Source organism: Schistocerca americana, chromosome X (genome assembly GCF_021461395.2).
Source record: "Schistocerca americana isolate TAMUIC-IGC-003095 chromosome X, iqSchAmer2.1, whole genome shotgun sequence".
Taxonomy (NCBI): Eukaryota; Metazoa; Arthropoda; class Insecta; order Orthoptera; family Acrididae; genus Schistocerca; species Schistocerca americana.
Genome location: NC_060130.1, coordinates 278027392 through 278042805, shown reverse-complemented (window position 1 = coordinate 278042805; position 15414 = coordinate 278027392). Strand labels below are relative to the sequence as shown.

The following is a 15414-nucleotide window of genomic DNA, read 5'->3' as shown; positions in this document are numbered from 1 at the left end:
AACATGTAATTAACTAAATATCTAACTATCTAACGAAATATGCCAAAATTCAAGATAATTTTCAGATGTAAAAAATATACTCAGATCTCTTTCTATATCACTGCTGGGTAAAACCTCAAGCATAAATTTGGCTTCTTTCACCCATCTTCATTTTAGTGTTATGTTGACAACATGTTTATAGTCTGGCCACATTGCATGAAAGCACTTTAGATGTTATAGTAAAATGAAAGTTGGATGGGCATGCTGGCCACTCTGTGTACCATAAGCTGACCCACACTGATTTACATCTCACAGCATAGAGTTTCCACTGTTCAGTCCAGGAGAGAGCCATATCAAATACACTGATATACAGTGCTGAAATAGTTTCTGACAAGGACTACTTGAATTCCAAAATTAATCATCTGAAGTATGGGTTCCACAACAATGGCTACGGTTCACGTGATACAAAATCAGCAATCTCCAAGAAACAGAAACATGAAAATATTGAACAATTATGTGATGAGCCACTGACTGTGCTCCTTCATTTCTGCAGTGCTACGTCCAGCAAAATAGGCGAAGTCCTGGGAAAATGAGGAATAAGACCTACTTTCTGACCACATAAGTAGATAATGGAGATGTTGTGCCTGGTTAAGGACAGTCTCAGCCTCCAGGTCCCTGGGATTTACAATATCCCCTGTGAGTGCAGACGCAACTACATCAGTCAGTCCATACGTATTTTTTTCAGATTGCTGTACAGGACATCAACGGAACATTAAAAAATGGGTACTTGAGATACCAGCCTCATAAATAAACACAAAATACTGTTTGATGAAACAACAGTTCTGTACCACACTTTCACATACTGGAATTTTGTTATTAAACTGGCAGTAGTAATAAGAATGTGCAAGAACAACTTCAACTGGGACACCAGATATAATCTTACTGGTGCATGGAAGTGACACTGAGAAGAAAGAGAAAAATTTGTCACATTATTTATGCTTTTATGGAAGTGGTGGCATCAACAGCGAAGACATTAACACCATTTGTGGCAGCATCTGCTCTTAAGATTCCACAATATCACCTATCAGGAATTCAACAAACATATAATTACTTCCCACACAAAACATAAGCTCATTAAGTTGAAGGAAGGAGAGCTCACACACAAGTACGCAAGTATAAGGGGTGTTCAAAAAGAAACAAACTGGAGGCATAATTACAGAAACCAGTACCTGTAGGTTAGAAGTACTGACCCTGGCTGTTGAGACACTTGTCCCACTGTGACACAAGGCAGTGAATGGCTGTCTCATAAAATTCCTGGGGCTGCGATGTTAGCCAGTTCCACACATACAGCTGGACATTGGCATCCGGGTGAAACGTTTGCCCCTCAGAGCCTTCTTAAGGGTTCCAAAAATGGCATAATCACAGGGAGAGAGGTCTTGACTGTATGGAGGTTAGCCAAGAACCTCCCATTTGAATTTCTGCAGGAGTGCCTTGACTGAGTTGGCCATATGAGGCTTTGCATTGTCGTGGAGCAGAATGATCCCATGGGTGAGACTGCCTGGTCATTTTGATTTGATCGCTTGGCGAAGGGTGGTCAAGCTTTGCGAGTAAAGCTGGGCATTCACTGTTGTCTCATGCTGCAGGAAGTGAATCAGAAGGGGGCCATCTTGGTCAAAGAAGAACATCAGCATAACCTTCCCTGCACTTGTGTGGACAGCGACGTCCAGGTGTACGTGCAGAACTGGTTAACATCGCAGCCCCGGGAATCTTATGAGACAGCTATTCAACGCCTTGTGTCACAGTGGGACAAGTGTCTGAACAGCCACGGTCAATGCTTTTAACATACAGGTACTGGTTCCTGTAATTATGCCTCCAGCCCATTTCTTTCTGAATGCCCCTTATAATCAGCATTCACTCCATGCATTCTCTCTCAATGAAATCGGAATTGAGACTACTGATGCTAGTATACTACATCCCCTTGTGCATACAATAGTGTGCCGAGTACAAACTCATAAACAAAATTATAGTAAAAAGAGTCACTCTGATATATGGCATGTATACTATCTGGATTGTTACCTGTGGATACTGAGGACCAATCTTCATTAATTTCTGAAGGCACTGTTCATGCAGCATCTGGCGGAATTTGTTAGCCTCTTTGAAAGCAGGACCCTCCAATAAGCAACTGATCAAGATGGGAACCAACAGTGACAGCATCTCCACCCCTGGAACAATTGTAATTATCTGTGGGTTACAACAGTCAGTTATCTTTGTTAAAATAATTTACTTAAACAAAACATTAGTGAAGTTCATACATACACTCATTTTCCATGCAGGTGTATTGAAGTCAACTGACTACAGAACACCTTGAAACCAACAAAAAAGTCAATGCACATAGTGCTTTTACGAGTAGTGAAGTTTAGGTCCTTGTAAAGCCATTCACATTTAGGTTTCCTGTGATTTGTCTAAATCAGTATTTGAAACAATTTAGCCATTTTCCTTCCCGGTGAGAGATTGTGCTCAATTGAGACTGATGATCAACATTGTCAGTACACGATGCACATGTCCACTGCAGTGGACAGCTGTTAATGATTGCTTCTTCAGCATTTTCCGTCAGTCCTGAAGTTAAAGATGCAAGTGAGCTGTGTGCACTTGCAGCCTCAGAACTAAATGAAAATGTCAGAGAAGTGCCATTCACAGCAGTCCACTGCAGTGGACGAATGCACCACAGGGTTAAAGACACTTAAGAATCTAACCTTCCTTCCTTCAATGAGCCTAAGGTTAACATTTTACAAGGTGATCTTCACTGATGGAATTAAACTGCGTGGAAGGGTGACTGGAGCCAGGTCTTTGCCATTTGAGGCAATATGTTTACAAGGTTTGAGGCATCATTTTGTGGATGCTGTTCAAGTAGTAAGGGGTCCTCTTCTACAGAGAAAGACCTAGATAACCTTACTGTTGAGCAGCCGAGTTTAACAATAATAGAGAAAAGATCCATGTTTTAGTCCTAGTCCAATGCACAGTTTTATTTTGTTATACACATTGATTTCAAAGTTCAATTCTGGTGTAAAAAGAAAGTTCCATTTTGGAATACTTTTTGAGTGTTACCATGATGCACATAGGTTTGGTCAATAATTATTGTTTCATACACATACCACACCACTTAAGAAGGAATCAAATGCAAGAGTATGCCAAATCATTAAGAGTTTTAGGAATTTCAATCACTGTATAAAATCCCGTCAACAGTAAGCCAAAGTAGAGATCAAAGTTTTTTCCAGTTTACCAAGATTTGGGTACTGAATGGACTGAGGTCTCTGGTCAAGTGCTATCATTGTTTTTGTATGATGATATTTGTAAAATCACTAAATAATAATAACTGAACTGGGATTTCAACTATTATTTTGTAGCTCTACATGTTGCAATGTAGCTTATATAGGAGAAAATCTATCTGTTTGGAAGTTTGCTTGTTTTGATTTATAAGACTCAACATGTCATCAAAGCACACACTATCAACATAATGCTACGTTAGCTCATGCAATCCAACTTCAATGAAATGTCACCTGTTCAACTGTGACAACAGTGACAGACCAAGATTTTTTTTTCATTGTGCTGTACTTTGGTAGATATCATGAGTCTATAGCTTCTATATGGGTATTAAAAATAACTCTTCTTATATCTATGCATGTACACGAAGCTTTATAACTTAACTACAATACATTTCATTAATCACAACACACTTTCCAAGAATCTTGAAAGAAAGTTCATATAAAAACATTGAAAGTAAGTGTGTACACTCTCATTACTGATTTTAAAAAAATGTGTGAATGAAAGTGGACAGGAGTGGGATGACAGAAATTTTTCATTACACAGAAAATTATTTTTAACTGAGAATTTTGAGTATTATTAACAAGATGTTCCAATAAATGTCTAAAGCAGGTGTAGTTTGGCTCTGGATGGACAAATACTTGTTCACGAGCTGATTATAATTTTGAGTATGTAAAGTCATGAACACAGAAAACAAATAAATTTCAATTAATTGGAAAACTGTTTACAAATATTGCCATGGAATAGTAGTTCTGCATCATGCACACCAGCACAAAATGAAAATAGACACAAAATTGCAATAAATAAGAAATTATTATTTAAAATACATTAACCAACAGAGAAATTGATGCCAAAGGGATTAAAAAACACTTATCTACATAAAAATGTAAAAAGGCTATGAGAAACAAACCAAAAGATCACATGATTCTTAAGAATTGTAAAGCAACATGCAACTTTTCTGGATGTACAGGGTTATTACAAATGATTGAAGCGATTTCACAGCTCTACAATGACTTTATTATTTGAGATATTTTCACAATGCTTTGCACACACATACAAAAACTCAAAAAGTTTTTTTAGGCATTCACAAATGTTCGATATGTGCCCCTTTAGTGATTCGGCAGACATCAAGCCGATAATCAAGTTCCTCCCACACTCGGCGCAGCATGTCCCCAACAATGAGTTCGAAAGCATCGTTGATGCGAGCTCTCAGTTCTGGCACGTTTCTTGGTAGAGGAGGTTTAAACACTGAATCTTTCACATAGCCCCACAGAAGGAAATCGCATGGGGTTAAGTCGGGAGAGCGTGGAGGCCATGACATGAACTGCTGATCATGATCTCCACCACGACCGATCCATCGGTTTTCCAATCTCCTGTTTAAGAAATGCCGAACATCATGATGGAAGTGCGGTGGAGCACCATCCTGTTGAAAGATGAAGTCGGTGCTGTTGGTCTCCAGTTGTGGCATGAGCCAATTTTCCAGCATGTCCACATACACGTGTCCTGTAACGTTTTTTTCGCAGAAGAAAAAGGGGCCGTAAACTTTAAACCGTGAGATTGCACAAAACTCGTTAACTTTTGGTGAATTGCAAATTTGCTGCACGAATGCATGAGGATTCTCTACCGCCCAGATTCGCACATTGTGTCTGTTCACTTCACCATTAAGAAAAAATGTTGCTTCATCACTGAAAACAAGTTTCGCACTGAACGCATCCTCTTCCATGAGCTGTTGCAACCGCGCCGAAAATTCAAAGCATTTGATTTTGTCAAAGTCATCGGGTGTCAGGGCTTGTAGCAATTGTAAACTGTAAGGCTTCTGCTTTAGCCTTTTCTGTAAGATTTTCCAAACTGTCGGCTGTGGTACGTTTAGCTCCCTGATTGCTTTATTCGTCGACTTCCGCGGGCTAGGCGTGAAACTTGCCCGCACGCGTTCAACCGTTTCTTCGCTCACTGCAGGCCAACCCGTTGATTTCCCCTTACAGAGGCATCCAGAAGCTTTAAACTGCGCATACCATAGCCGAATGGAGTTAGCAGTTGGTGGATCTTTGTTGAACTTTGTCCTGAAGTGTCGTTGCACTGTTATGACTGACTGATGTGAGTGCATTTCAAGCACGACATACGCTTTCTCGGCTCCTGTCGCCATTTTGTCTCACTGCGCTCTCGAGCGCTCTGGCGGCAGAAACCTGAAGTGCGGCTTCAGCTGAACAAAACTTTATGAGTTTTTCTATGTATCTGTAGTGTCTCGTGACCATATGTCAATGAATGGAGCTACAGTGAATTTATGAAATCGCTTCAATCATTTGTAATAGCCCTGTATATGCAAAAAGAAAACAACTGTGCATAAAAAATAATTCTAAGTTGCATGCACATAAAATAGACTTTCTTCATTTACAACATCATAATTTAATGCAGAATAAAGCCATTATACAAAGTGAAACTTGTAGCTTGTAGCAGCAACCTGATACAACACATCATCAGAAAAAAAAACAATCTTACTAACAGCAGGATCTGCAATAGAATTACCAAGTATAATGTTAATGGAAAATACAGTTTCTTAGAAAAATCTATGCCACAGAAAAAAACTTGTGTAGAATGCAGCACATTCAAAAGTTGAGAGAGAAAATAAAAAGACAATTGTGAAATAATATTACTGGAATGCTGAAAGTTCAGCAGTTTTTAACTTGCCTTGAAATACATCTCCTGTGCAGCACAAAAGAGGTAAAAGTGAACTTTATCCATTATAATGTAATTTTCTATACACCACACAAATTGTACAGAATTCTACAGTTACATATTTATCACATCTTACCACAAAGATGAAGAAGAAGATTATTATTATTATTATTTTGTACTACTTTACAAATGTTCAAATGTGTGTGAAATCTTATGGGACTTAACTGCTAAGGTCATCAGTCCCTAAGCTTACACACTACTTAACCTAAATTATCCTAAGGACAAACACACACACCCATGCCCGAGGGAGGGCTCGAACCTCTGCCGGGATCAGCCGCACAGTCCATGCCTGCACCGCCTTAGACCGCTCGGCTAATCCTGCATGGCACTACTTTACAATTTCATAATGCCAACTGGAGGTTCTAAATTAGGTTTTCATGTCCTGTCGACATTGTGCAAAGGAAACTTAAATAACGAACATTTATTATTAACGCGAAGTATATTCTCCACGTTTCTGTGTCCAGTTTATCCAATCTCCAGACAATGTCACTGAAATATAGTGTTGAAAAGTATTTCCTGAGGGTTCTTTTTGTATACAACATTATACAGTTTATCAATATCAATATACTACCTGTGTTCAAGTTTCAGGAATGATGTGGGTATAGTTTGCTTCTGCATTGTTAGCAAACATTAATATAATCAGAGTGTGATCTCATTTGCCCTTTTGGTACATAATGGATGACTGTTGCAAGTGCCACATCTTTGCAATAATTTCCAGACAGCACTTCTCACAACCTCAAACCAGATATTCTTCCTTTCATTTGAAGGTAACTAATCTTCAAACATCAAAGACATTATAGATAAACTACACTAACTAATATGTGTGGATACAGAAGATGGACCAATCAGCAACTGTCTTGCCAATGTCTCCAAGAATTATGTAGAAATGAACAGTCAATCTTTATCAAGGTAACTGGAAAAGCAATACTTCGAAACCACAGACATCATCTTGCCTTAAGCTGTTATATCAGGTCATTTTAGAAAATACTCATATGGAAGAAGTTTGATTGTATGCATTTAAAACTCTTAACTGATCAGTTATATCATGATTAGTAGCATTAGTTTTTTGCTGCTGAAGATTTCTTGATATTTTTGTAATTATTTTCATTATGTATTATATCTATATTTCATAAGAAAGTCCAAAAGTGAAAGTAAGCTGTGTAGTTAAACACAGTCCGACAGAAAAGGAATGCGTACTTAATTGTCAAACTTGCCATAATCTGAGTACAGGGAGAAACGATTTAGATGTGAGGGATACAAGAAATAGAAATTAAGTGCCTGAAACAGCAAAGAACCATACTGTCAGAGGTTATCTGATCACATTATGAGTGGATATTAATTTCCTTTACTGTACGAACTACACTGTAGAACAGAATTATTGGATCACATTTTCAAAACACCGTAATTCCCACCAGTTGCAATGCTTAAGTTTGAAATTCGCCCTTAAAGGAGCATACAAACTTCCTCTGTAATGGTGCAAAAGCGTGGTGCCCCCCAGTGTCACCTTCAGACTCAACGACGCTTCAAGAGGCATCGACACTTGCGAGGGGGGGGGGGGGGGGGGAAAGCGGGGGGGGGGGGGGGGGGGGGGGGTCACACCTCAGATGTTCATGTGAAGTATAAGGTGGGTTAATGATGTCACATTATCACCAAATTTCACTACAATGGTGCCCAGTGCTCTGTGGGCATGCCATATGATGAGAAGGTCATGACTGCCTGTTACCAACATTTCACCCCTTCTTTTGATGTGTCTGGGATGGAAGTCAGAACTGTGACACCCAGCACTGAAATCATGTGGTTTTCTTATGAGTGGCCAGACATACCACTGCTCAGAATCAGCACAAAAAAGTCACAGGGGGGTTGCATAAAAGACGTCAGTGACACCATCCCTTTCCCTGGGGTGTTGATTCTCACACAGAAGGGGCATTGATTCCCACACTTTTTGCAATGTGATTAGCAATAGAAAGATGTTCTTCACAAACTACAACTACTCTGACATCCTTGGGCATTTCAACCTTTCTCTGACATTGTGGGGCTGCAGCCCCATCAAACATGATTGCACCTCTTTGGAGCACATCCAGACCACAATTTCTGCTCTCATGTACAGATTGAAAGTCAGTCAGGGACCATTCAAAAAAATTTGAATGTCATCCGAAGTAGCTAAGGGTGCTTATTCTTTGTCAGCACTCCTATTTTGTGTCGTCCTGTGGTGTGATCAAGAAACGATGCAACACTGACACATGTGAATACAACAGCAAAGGGTCCTTCTAAAATCCCCCCAGTTTGTCAAAACCTTCAATGGCACCCGCCCACCTTTACTGAGAATTTTGAAAATGTACCTGTACAGACAAAACCTGTGAAATATGCTACAGGCCTGCAAACCAGAAACCCCTTCAACACTGTCCAATTCCATATAGCCTACTTTCAGATGCACAAGCAGGGGGTTGGGGGGGGGGGGGGGGGGGAAGTGTCTTAGAGGCACCCTTTGGTGTTTTATTCACACATGGCAATGTGCATCCTCCCATCCTCAGCAGCTTCAGATCATGTTCAAATTTCGTCACATGGTTTTGGATGGTCCCTACTGGTTCCAACCTGTACAAAAGAGCAAAACTGCATTTCCAAACAGATGTGGTCATGTTCCATGTGGATGCAGCCCCACAGTGTCCTTAAAGATGGGTTGAAATCCATGAGGGCAGTTTCAAAGGTTGTGAAGAATGGCTTCCTGTTGCTCATCACACTGCAAACTGTCATTTTCAATGATGCAATGTGTGGGTATCATGCCCCAAAGGAAGGGGTGGTTTTACTGACATTATTTATGCTACCCCCTGTGGCCTTTTCATGCTGATTGTGAGTGGTTGTCTGTCTGAAATGTTTTCCTCAGCCACTTGTAAAAAAAAAAAAAAAAAACCTGTATAATTTCAATGCTGGACGTTGTGGTTCTGACCTCCATCACAGAGGCTTCAAAAGAAAGGGTGAAATCCATGTAAGAAGAGGCCTAACAACCTTCTGATCATGTGACATGTGGCACTAGGCAGAGCTGTGGTGAAATTTGGTGCCAATGCGACATCCTTAACCCACCTTACACATCACATGAACTTCTGAGCTATGACCATTTATTTGTAGTTGTCAACACCTTCCCTGTTTGAAACATCATTGAGCCCATGGGTGACTTAGCAGGGCACCACACTTTTCCACTTTTACAGATGATGGTTGTAAGCACCTTTGAACTAAATTTCAAACTTAAGCATCACAGTGGGTGACAATTACTGGGTTTCAAAACAGTGATCATTTAATTCTGTTGCACAGAGTAATCACTGTCTCAGTATAACAAGTAATCATCACTTCACGCAGATATTGTGTTCTGCAAAATATGGGCTCCCTAATTTTTGATAACAATGTGTACATTCAGTTAATAATGCTCACTATATTTACTCATATTTGAGACAGATGATGACAATGGCGACTGTTGCAACAACTTTTCCACTTTTCCTCAGATAAAACAAACAGTCACGAGGTTATTTAAGGACCTATCTCAAAATTCTTAGACCAAAAATGACCACGTAGAGAAATCATTCTGACTTTTTTCCATTGTCTCTATTGATGAGCTCCTTTTAATTCTCATACAGTAAATAATAAAAAAATGTATTCTTGAAATACTTCCCAACTGATTCCAATGTTTGTCATAACAAATCTCTGACACCCTGTATAGGAAGAAAGCTATCTCTGTTCTGCAGAGACTTGTAAATTTTAAACAAACTCTGATATTCAGAAGCAAGAAGACATATTCATAGTAGACAAATGATCCAATACAATTTAAGCAACAGCTCCATGGTTTTTTTTTTTTTTAAATAGACACACAGTCAAGGACTTTTCAACTTGTATGCAGTGTAAAGACATGCCAGAGCTACCTGCAGTAGAGCTGTAACAATACTAATGTTGTTCATTACCTCCAAAAAAACTTTTTGAAGCTGCTTCCATTTTTCTTACATTATTGCACCACATAGCAGAAATTTGCTTTCAATTCTGTGCAGTTACAGAAGTTTCAGCATAAATAGTTACTGTGTAAAATGTAGCTGTTTAAGTGAAACTAACACTGTAAACACACAGTATTTCACTGGAGCTGAACTGTCAGGCATCATTTATTTATTACAATGACTCTTCAATGGCACCCTTAGTAACTGTTTAGCTGCTGTCTGGTAATTAAGACACTGTCTCACATATATACTCACTGCATTGTGGCTCTGTGAGGGATGTAAGTGTCTCCACCGTCTGAATGCACTCCATTGTAATCTGTAGTTCCGCCTCGGATGCAAGTTGCCTGCTATCTTCAGTATAGAGAAATTCAATCAAGCGGGGAGCTAATGCATGAATATAAGGTACTCCAACATTTTGGTCAGGGTGAGAGAATATGGTACGCATAGTCAGAATGCATCTTTGTTTGATCTGAAATGGAAAAAAAAGATTATTAGAAGTCATTTATGTAAGCAATCACTAATTAATTCTGATATTCTGGTTATAATTTCAGTTTGAATTAACTCTTACTTGTAAATTGTCACTTTGCAAGCAGTGACGGAACTGATTAATACAAGGATACTGGAGATTTGGTACACAAACCACATCTGAAGGAGCATGTAGTACAAATACTGCAATTGCCAACAGCATTGTTATTTCATCTAATTTGGTCTCTTCAGAGCCTGTAAATGAAAAGACAAGACAAGTCAAGTCAAGTCAAGTCAAGTCACTGTCAAAAAATTTTATTTCACAAACAGTTAACATAACAACAACAAAACGACAACAGCAATAATTTTTAAGTGCCTCATTCATACTTCCACACTAATGGTTGTCAGACTTAAAGCATGTAAAAGTAATGGCCTGAATGATCACATACAAGTAGGACATGAACATCAATGTACAAACGATACATGATTATGACTGCACAGAGGCAGTGCCCACATAGGCCCAAGAGACCCCATCTTGTATAACTGGAAAGATCATTCAATGAAGAGCCAGCAAATAAACTGGAAACATGAAATCCATTGCCAATATGTCTTGCTGACATCAAAGGGTGTAATAATGGTGAGTGATTTCTAATGAGTCTGAACAGAGCAAAACAATCAATCCTAGAAATATGAATACTTTAGGAGTAAAGAAGACCACTCACTGCACAGTAATGGACTAAGGTGGGTGGGGGTTGTATCACATGGTATGGGTAGGGGAGAGAGGCAAAAGTCAGGAAAAGGGGTTGGGGTGGGTAGCTAGTAACTTGGAGGGAGGCAGCAGGTTCGCTGGCTAGGAATGTTGAAGGGAAGGATGACAGGTGCAAGGGCCAGGCATGCGACACACTGATCCAGAGCTGGTAGGGTACAGTGCATGATGAAGGTGATGTGAAGACATGGGCTGGGAGAAGGTGACAGAGCAGAGGAAGGGGAAACTGTTGGATAGAGGGTGTGGGGACAGTGGTTTAATGGAGATTGGGGCCATAAAGGTTACAGGACTGATGGATGGGTTGCATCTACATAGTTCAGAAATGCTGGTGGTGGAGGGATGTATCCAGATGGCCCAAATTGTGAAGTAGTCATTGAGCTTCAAAATGCTGTGCTCAGCTGCATATTGTGCCACCAGGTAGTTAACTCTCTTCTTCAGCACAGTTGTGGCCAGTCATTCTGTTGGGCAGCTGGTTGGTTGTCAAACCAGCATAGGCTGCACAGTGATTGCAGAAGAGTTGGTTTATGCTGCCTTCACATGTGGCCTTGCCTCTGATGGAATAGGATAAGGCTGTGACAGGAATGCTGTAGGAAGTACCGTTTGCATGGTAGTCCATAATCCACCCAACCTACACAAAATCCTAGTCCATCCTTATTCCACTATCACTGCCACAAGGATCACATGTCTGTGGAAGACCCAGGTGCAGAACCTGCCCAGTCCACCCATCCAGCACTTCCTACTCCATTCCTGTCACAGGCTTATCCTGTCTAATCAAACACAGGGCCACATGTGAAAGCAGCCATGTCATATACCATGCTGCAATCACTGCACAGCCTAGCCTTTTATGTCAGTATAGCAACCAACCTGCTGTCCACCAAAATGAATGGCCACTGCAAAAATCTGGTCAGGAACAAAGTTGACCACCGAGTGGCCCAACACACAGTAGAGCACAACATGTTTGAGTTCAATGGCTGCTTCACAATCCAAGCCATCTGGATCCTTCCCTCCACCACCAGCTTTTCTCAACTATGCACATGAGAGTTATCCTTGCAACACATCCTTCACTCCTGTAACCACCTTGGCCACAATCTCCATTAAGCCACTGCTGTAATCAGCTCCAACAGTCACACAGAGCTATCACAGCTGTCGGAGTTTGATGCTTACTTAGCCTTCACCACAGGTAGCACCATGATCTGCAAGCAATCACTGCAAGTGGCACTCTCGGAAGAAGCCACACCCCTAGAGCACACGTCACATCACCTGGTGGGACCCTGTGACCACCCAACTGTCAATAACTGTTCTGCAGCCCGAAGCTGCTATTCTCTCCTGTGATTGCTTGCACAGAACACTCAATTTGCCAGCCACTATCAGTTGACAACTTCAGCATTGTCTCTGAACTTTGTATGGGTTCATTTTCAGCCAGCTGCATTCTATTTCTGTTAAGCCAGATTTACATGTGTTTGTATTAGCTGTGTGCCTCTACTGCATCTGTGTGTTTACCCAATAAATTATGCTCATAACTGCAGACTACAACTGTGACAACGAGTATTTCCAAATCGCAGAGCGTCAATAAGCAGTGGCTTCTACAACAGCATTAACAATGACAGCTTTATCAGCAACTACAGCAGGAACAATGACAGCTTGACTGAAACCTAATGGACCAGAGCAATGACAACTAGACTTATTACAGCAGCAAATAACACCATTATCCACAAGAAACAAGATAACTATGGCAGTTTCACCATTTACATCATTTCTAGATGGTATTGGTGACTGAGCAACACGTTTACAGCAGCTCAACCATTACGTCACTGCTTAAAAAGTAACTAACTGAGAATGAAAAATGGTCTTTTTTTTTTCTTTCTTGGTCTTTGCATAATGTGTTTTCATTGGTACATAAGCTTTCCCCCATGAAAAATTCTGGTGTTTGTCTCTTCCTAAACTTCGTAACCTGTTGTCTGATCATTTACGGGAGTCAATCCTGAGTGGTGCGTGATAGGTTTGAATTTTACTGGCACTATAAACTGCAGTCATAAACCTATATGAACTGCATCACTGACTTTGGAGTCTTAGCTGCTGCTGCACTTTTATGTGCTCAGAAGAAACATGTCACAAATCATATGCTGACTTGACAACTCGGGACTTGCTTCTCCAATATTTTTCCAACGAGGAAGTGTATGCACAGGCTTTACAGCACCGGGATCCTTCCTCAAAGAAGGCACTGAAAATTGCTCAGGCTTTCAAGGTCACAACACAGGAAACTGAAAGCCAGTAGGAGGCTGAGTCTGCAGTGTCCACTATCTCCACAGGTGCAGTGGTAAACAATTCCAGTAAGTACACCTGAAAAACTACGGTGTACTCAGACTGCTCCAGTAAACATGTTAGACTTGGGCAACAGCCGTTCCCTCAGCACAACAGGGTACACGTACACAGACAAAGCAGTGAAACTTCAAGTGCTTCAGAATGTTCGTTTCCTCAGAGTTCAGTTTCGAAAAACTTACAGTCTGAACAGAACTTCAATCAGCACTGTTTACCCTCTTGTCCTCCGTGTTTCCACTGACACCCTCACTCCCACTGCCCACGTTGATCAGCTACCAGTCTTCCATGCAGCATTCAAGGTCACCTTGCTAGTGTCAGTCCCTTGGCACATGGCAGTATAGGTACAACGTGGCATTTGAGTTGAAATCTTGTTCTACTATTTCCTCCTCTGACAGATACAGTTGATTTACACCTAAAGAAGCAGTGCACACTATTGAAACATTAACTCATCTAGTAACACGTAAACCTGCATAACTGTTATTAAAGCTGCAAGAAAATGGCTTTGAGGCCTCTTTTCAAGTGCACTCAGATGGCTCAGGTGATGTTAGATTGCTTGAATTGTCCAAAATGCTCTTCAAATCAACTGCGAACAACAGTGGCCTGGTGACATCTTTCGGAACATGAATGCCATGAATGGTTGCAAATGATCTCCAAGTAGCCGAACATAACCATTTTTAGTCAATGATTGGTTCAGTTGGATCAGAGAACTCAGCCCATTCCACGTAATCACAATCCACACCATTATGGAGCCACCACAAGCTTGCACAGTACCTTGTTGACAACCTGGGTTCATGGTTTCATGGGGTCTATGCCACACTCGAACCCTACCATCAGCTCTTACCAACTGAAACCAGGATTCATCTGATCAGGCCATGGTTTTCCAGTTGTCTAGGGTCCAACAGATATGGTCACGAGCTTAGTAGAGGCATTACAGGCAATGTCATGCTGTTAGCAAGGTCCCTCATGCCGGCTGTCTGCTGCCATAGCCCATTAAGCGTCAAACTTCACTGCACTGTCCTAACAGATACTCTCGTTGCACGTCCCACATTGATTTCTGTGGTCATTTCATGCAGTGCTGCTTGTCTGTTAAGCACCGACAACTCTACACAAATGCCACTGCTCTCGGTTGCTAAGCAAAGACCGTCAGCCACCGTGTTGTCCACGGTGAGAGGTAATGCTTGGAATTTGGTATTCTCGGCACACTCTTGACTTGTGTATATTGGAATAATTAATTCCCTAACAATTTCCAAAATGGAATGTGCCGTGCATCTAGTTCCAAGTAACATTCCATGTTCAAAGTCATTGTGCGACGATAATCACATCAGAAACCTTTTCACATGAATCACCTGAGTACAAATGACAGCTCCGCCAATCCACTGCTCTTTTATGCTCTGTGTACATGGCACTACCGCCATCTGTATATGTGCATATCGCTATTTCATGAATTTCGTCACCTCAGTGTAGATGTTAGAAGTCGTTAGTCTGGCCACAATCTGGCAGCACACATAGCTGACTCGCATAATGGGCAGCTGTCGGGTGAAATCGTTTGTGGGCCACTGGATGCAAAATGCAAACTAACATCCTACACAGTGAGGGCAACTGAATAGCAGTAATTACATCAGGCCAGTTTGAAAGTGTGTACAGCACTTCCTTATGGAAACTTTACATGCTATACTTCTTAACAGCAGTGCCCAGCCACAGGTGGAACAACAAGAAACACTACTTGCTTGGCCTGCACGTTTGCCTGACATTTTGCCCAAGAAACATATCTATAAATACATCGACATCTACTTGATTAATCTGAACTTCACACATAAGTGCGTGTCACTGGGTTCGCAGAAACACTTTCAGACTATT

The 15414-nt window shown here is 40.9% G+C and overlaps 1 protein-coding gene across 1 annotated transcript in view; it reads right to left on the bottom strand.

The window, feature by feature from the left end:
• The window catches only part of LOC124554778 (HEAT repeat-containing protein 5B), a 475467-nt gene that overhangs the window by 21946 nt on the left and 438107 nt on the right, over positions 1-15414 (bottom strand). The window contains exons 35-37 of the mRNA XM_047128424.1: positions 10576-10727; positions 10263-10476; positions 2056-2201 (exon numbers count right to left, since the gene is read on the bottom strand). Coding sequence (XP_046984380.1) covers positions 2056-2201; positions 10263-10476; positions 10576-10727 — 512 coding nt within the window. The remainder of the gene's footprint in view (positions 1-2055; positions 2202-10262; positions 10477-10575; positions 10728-15414) is intronic.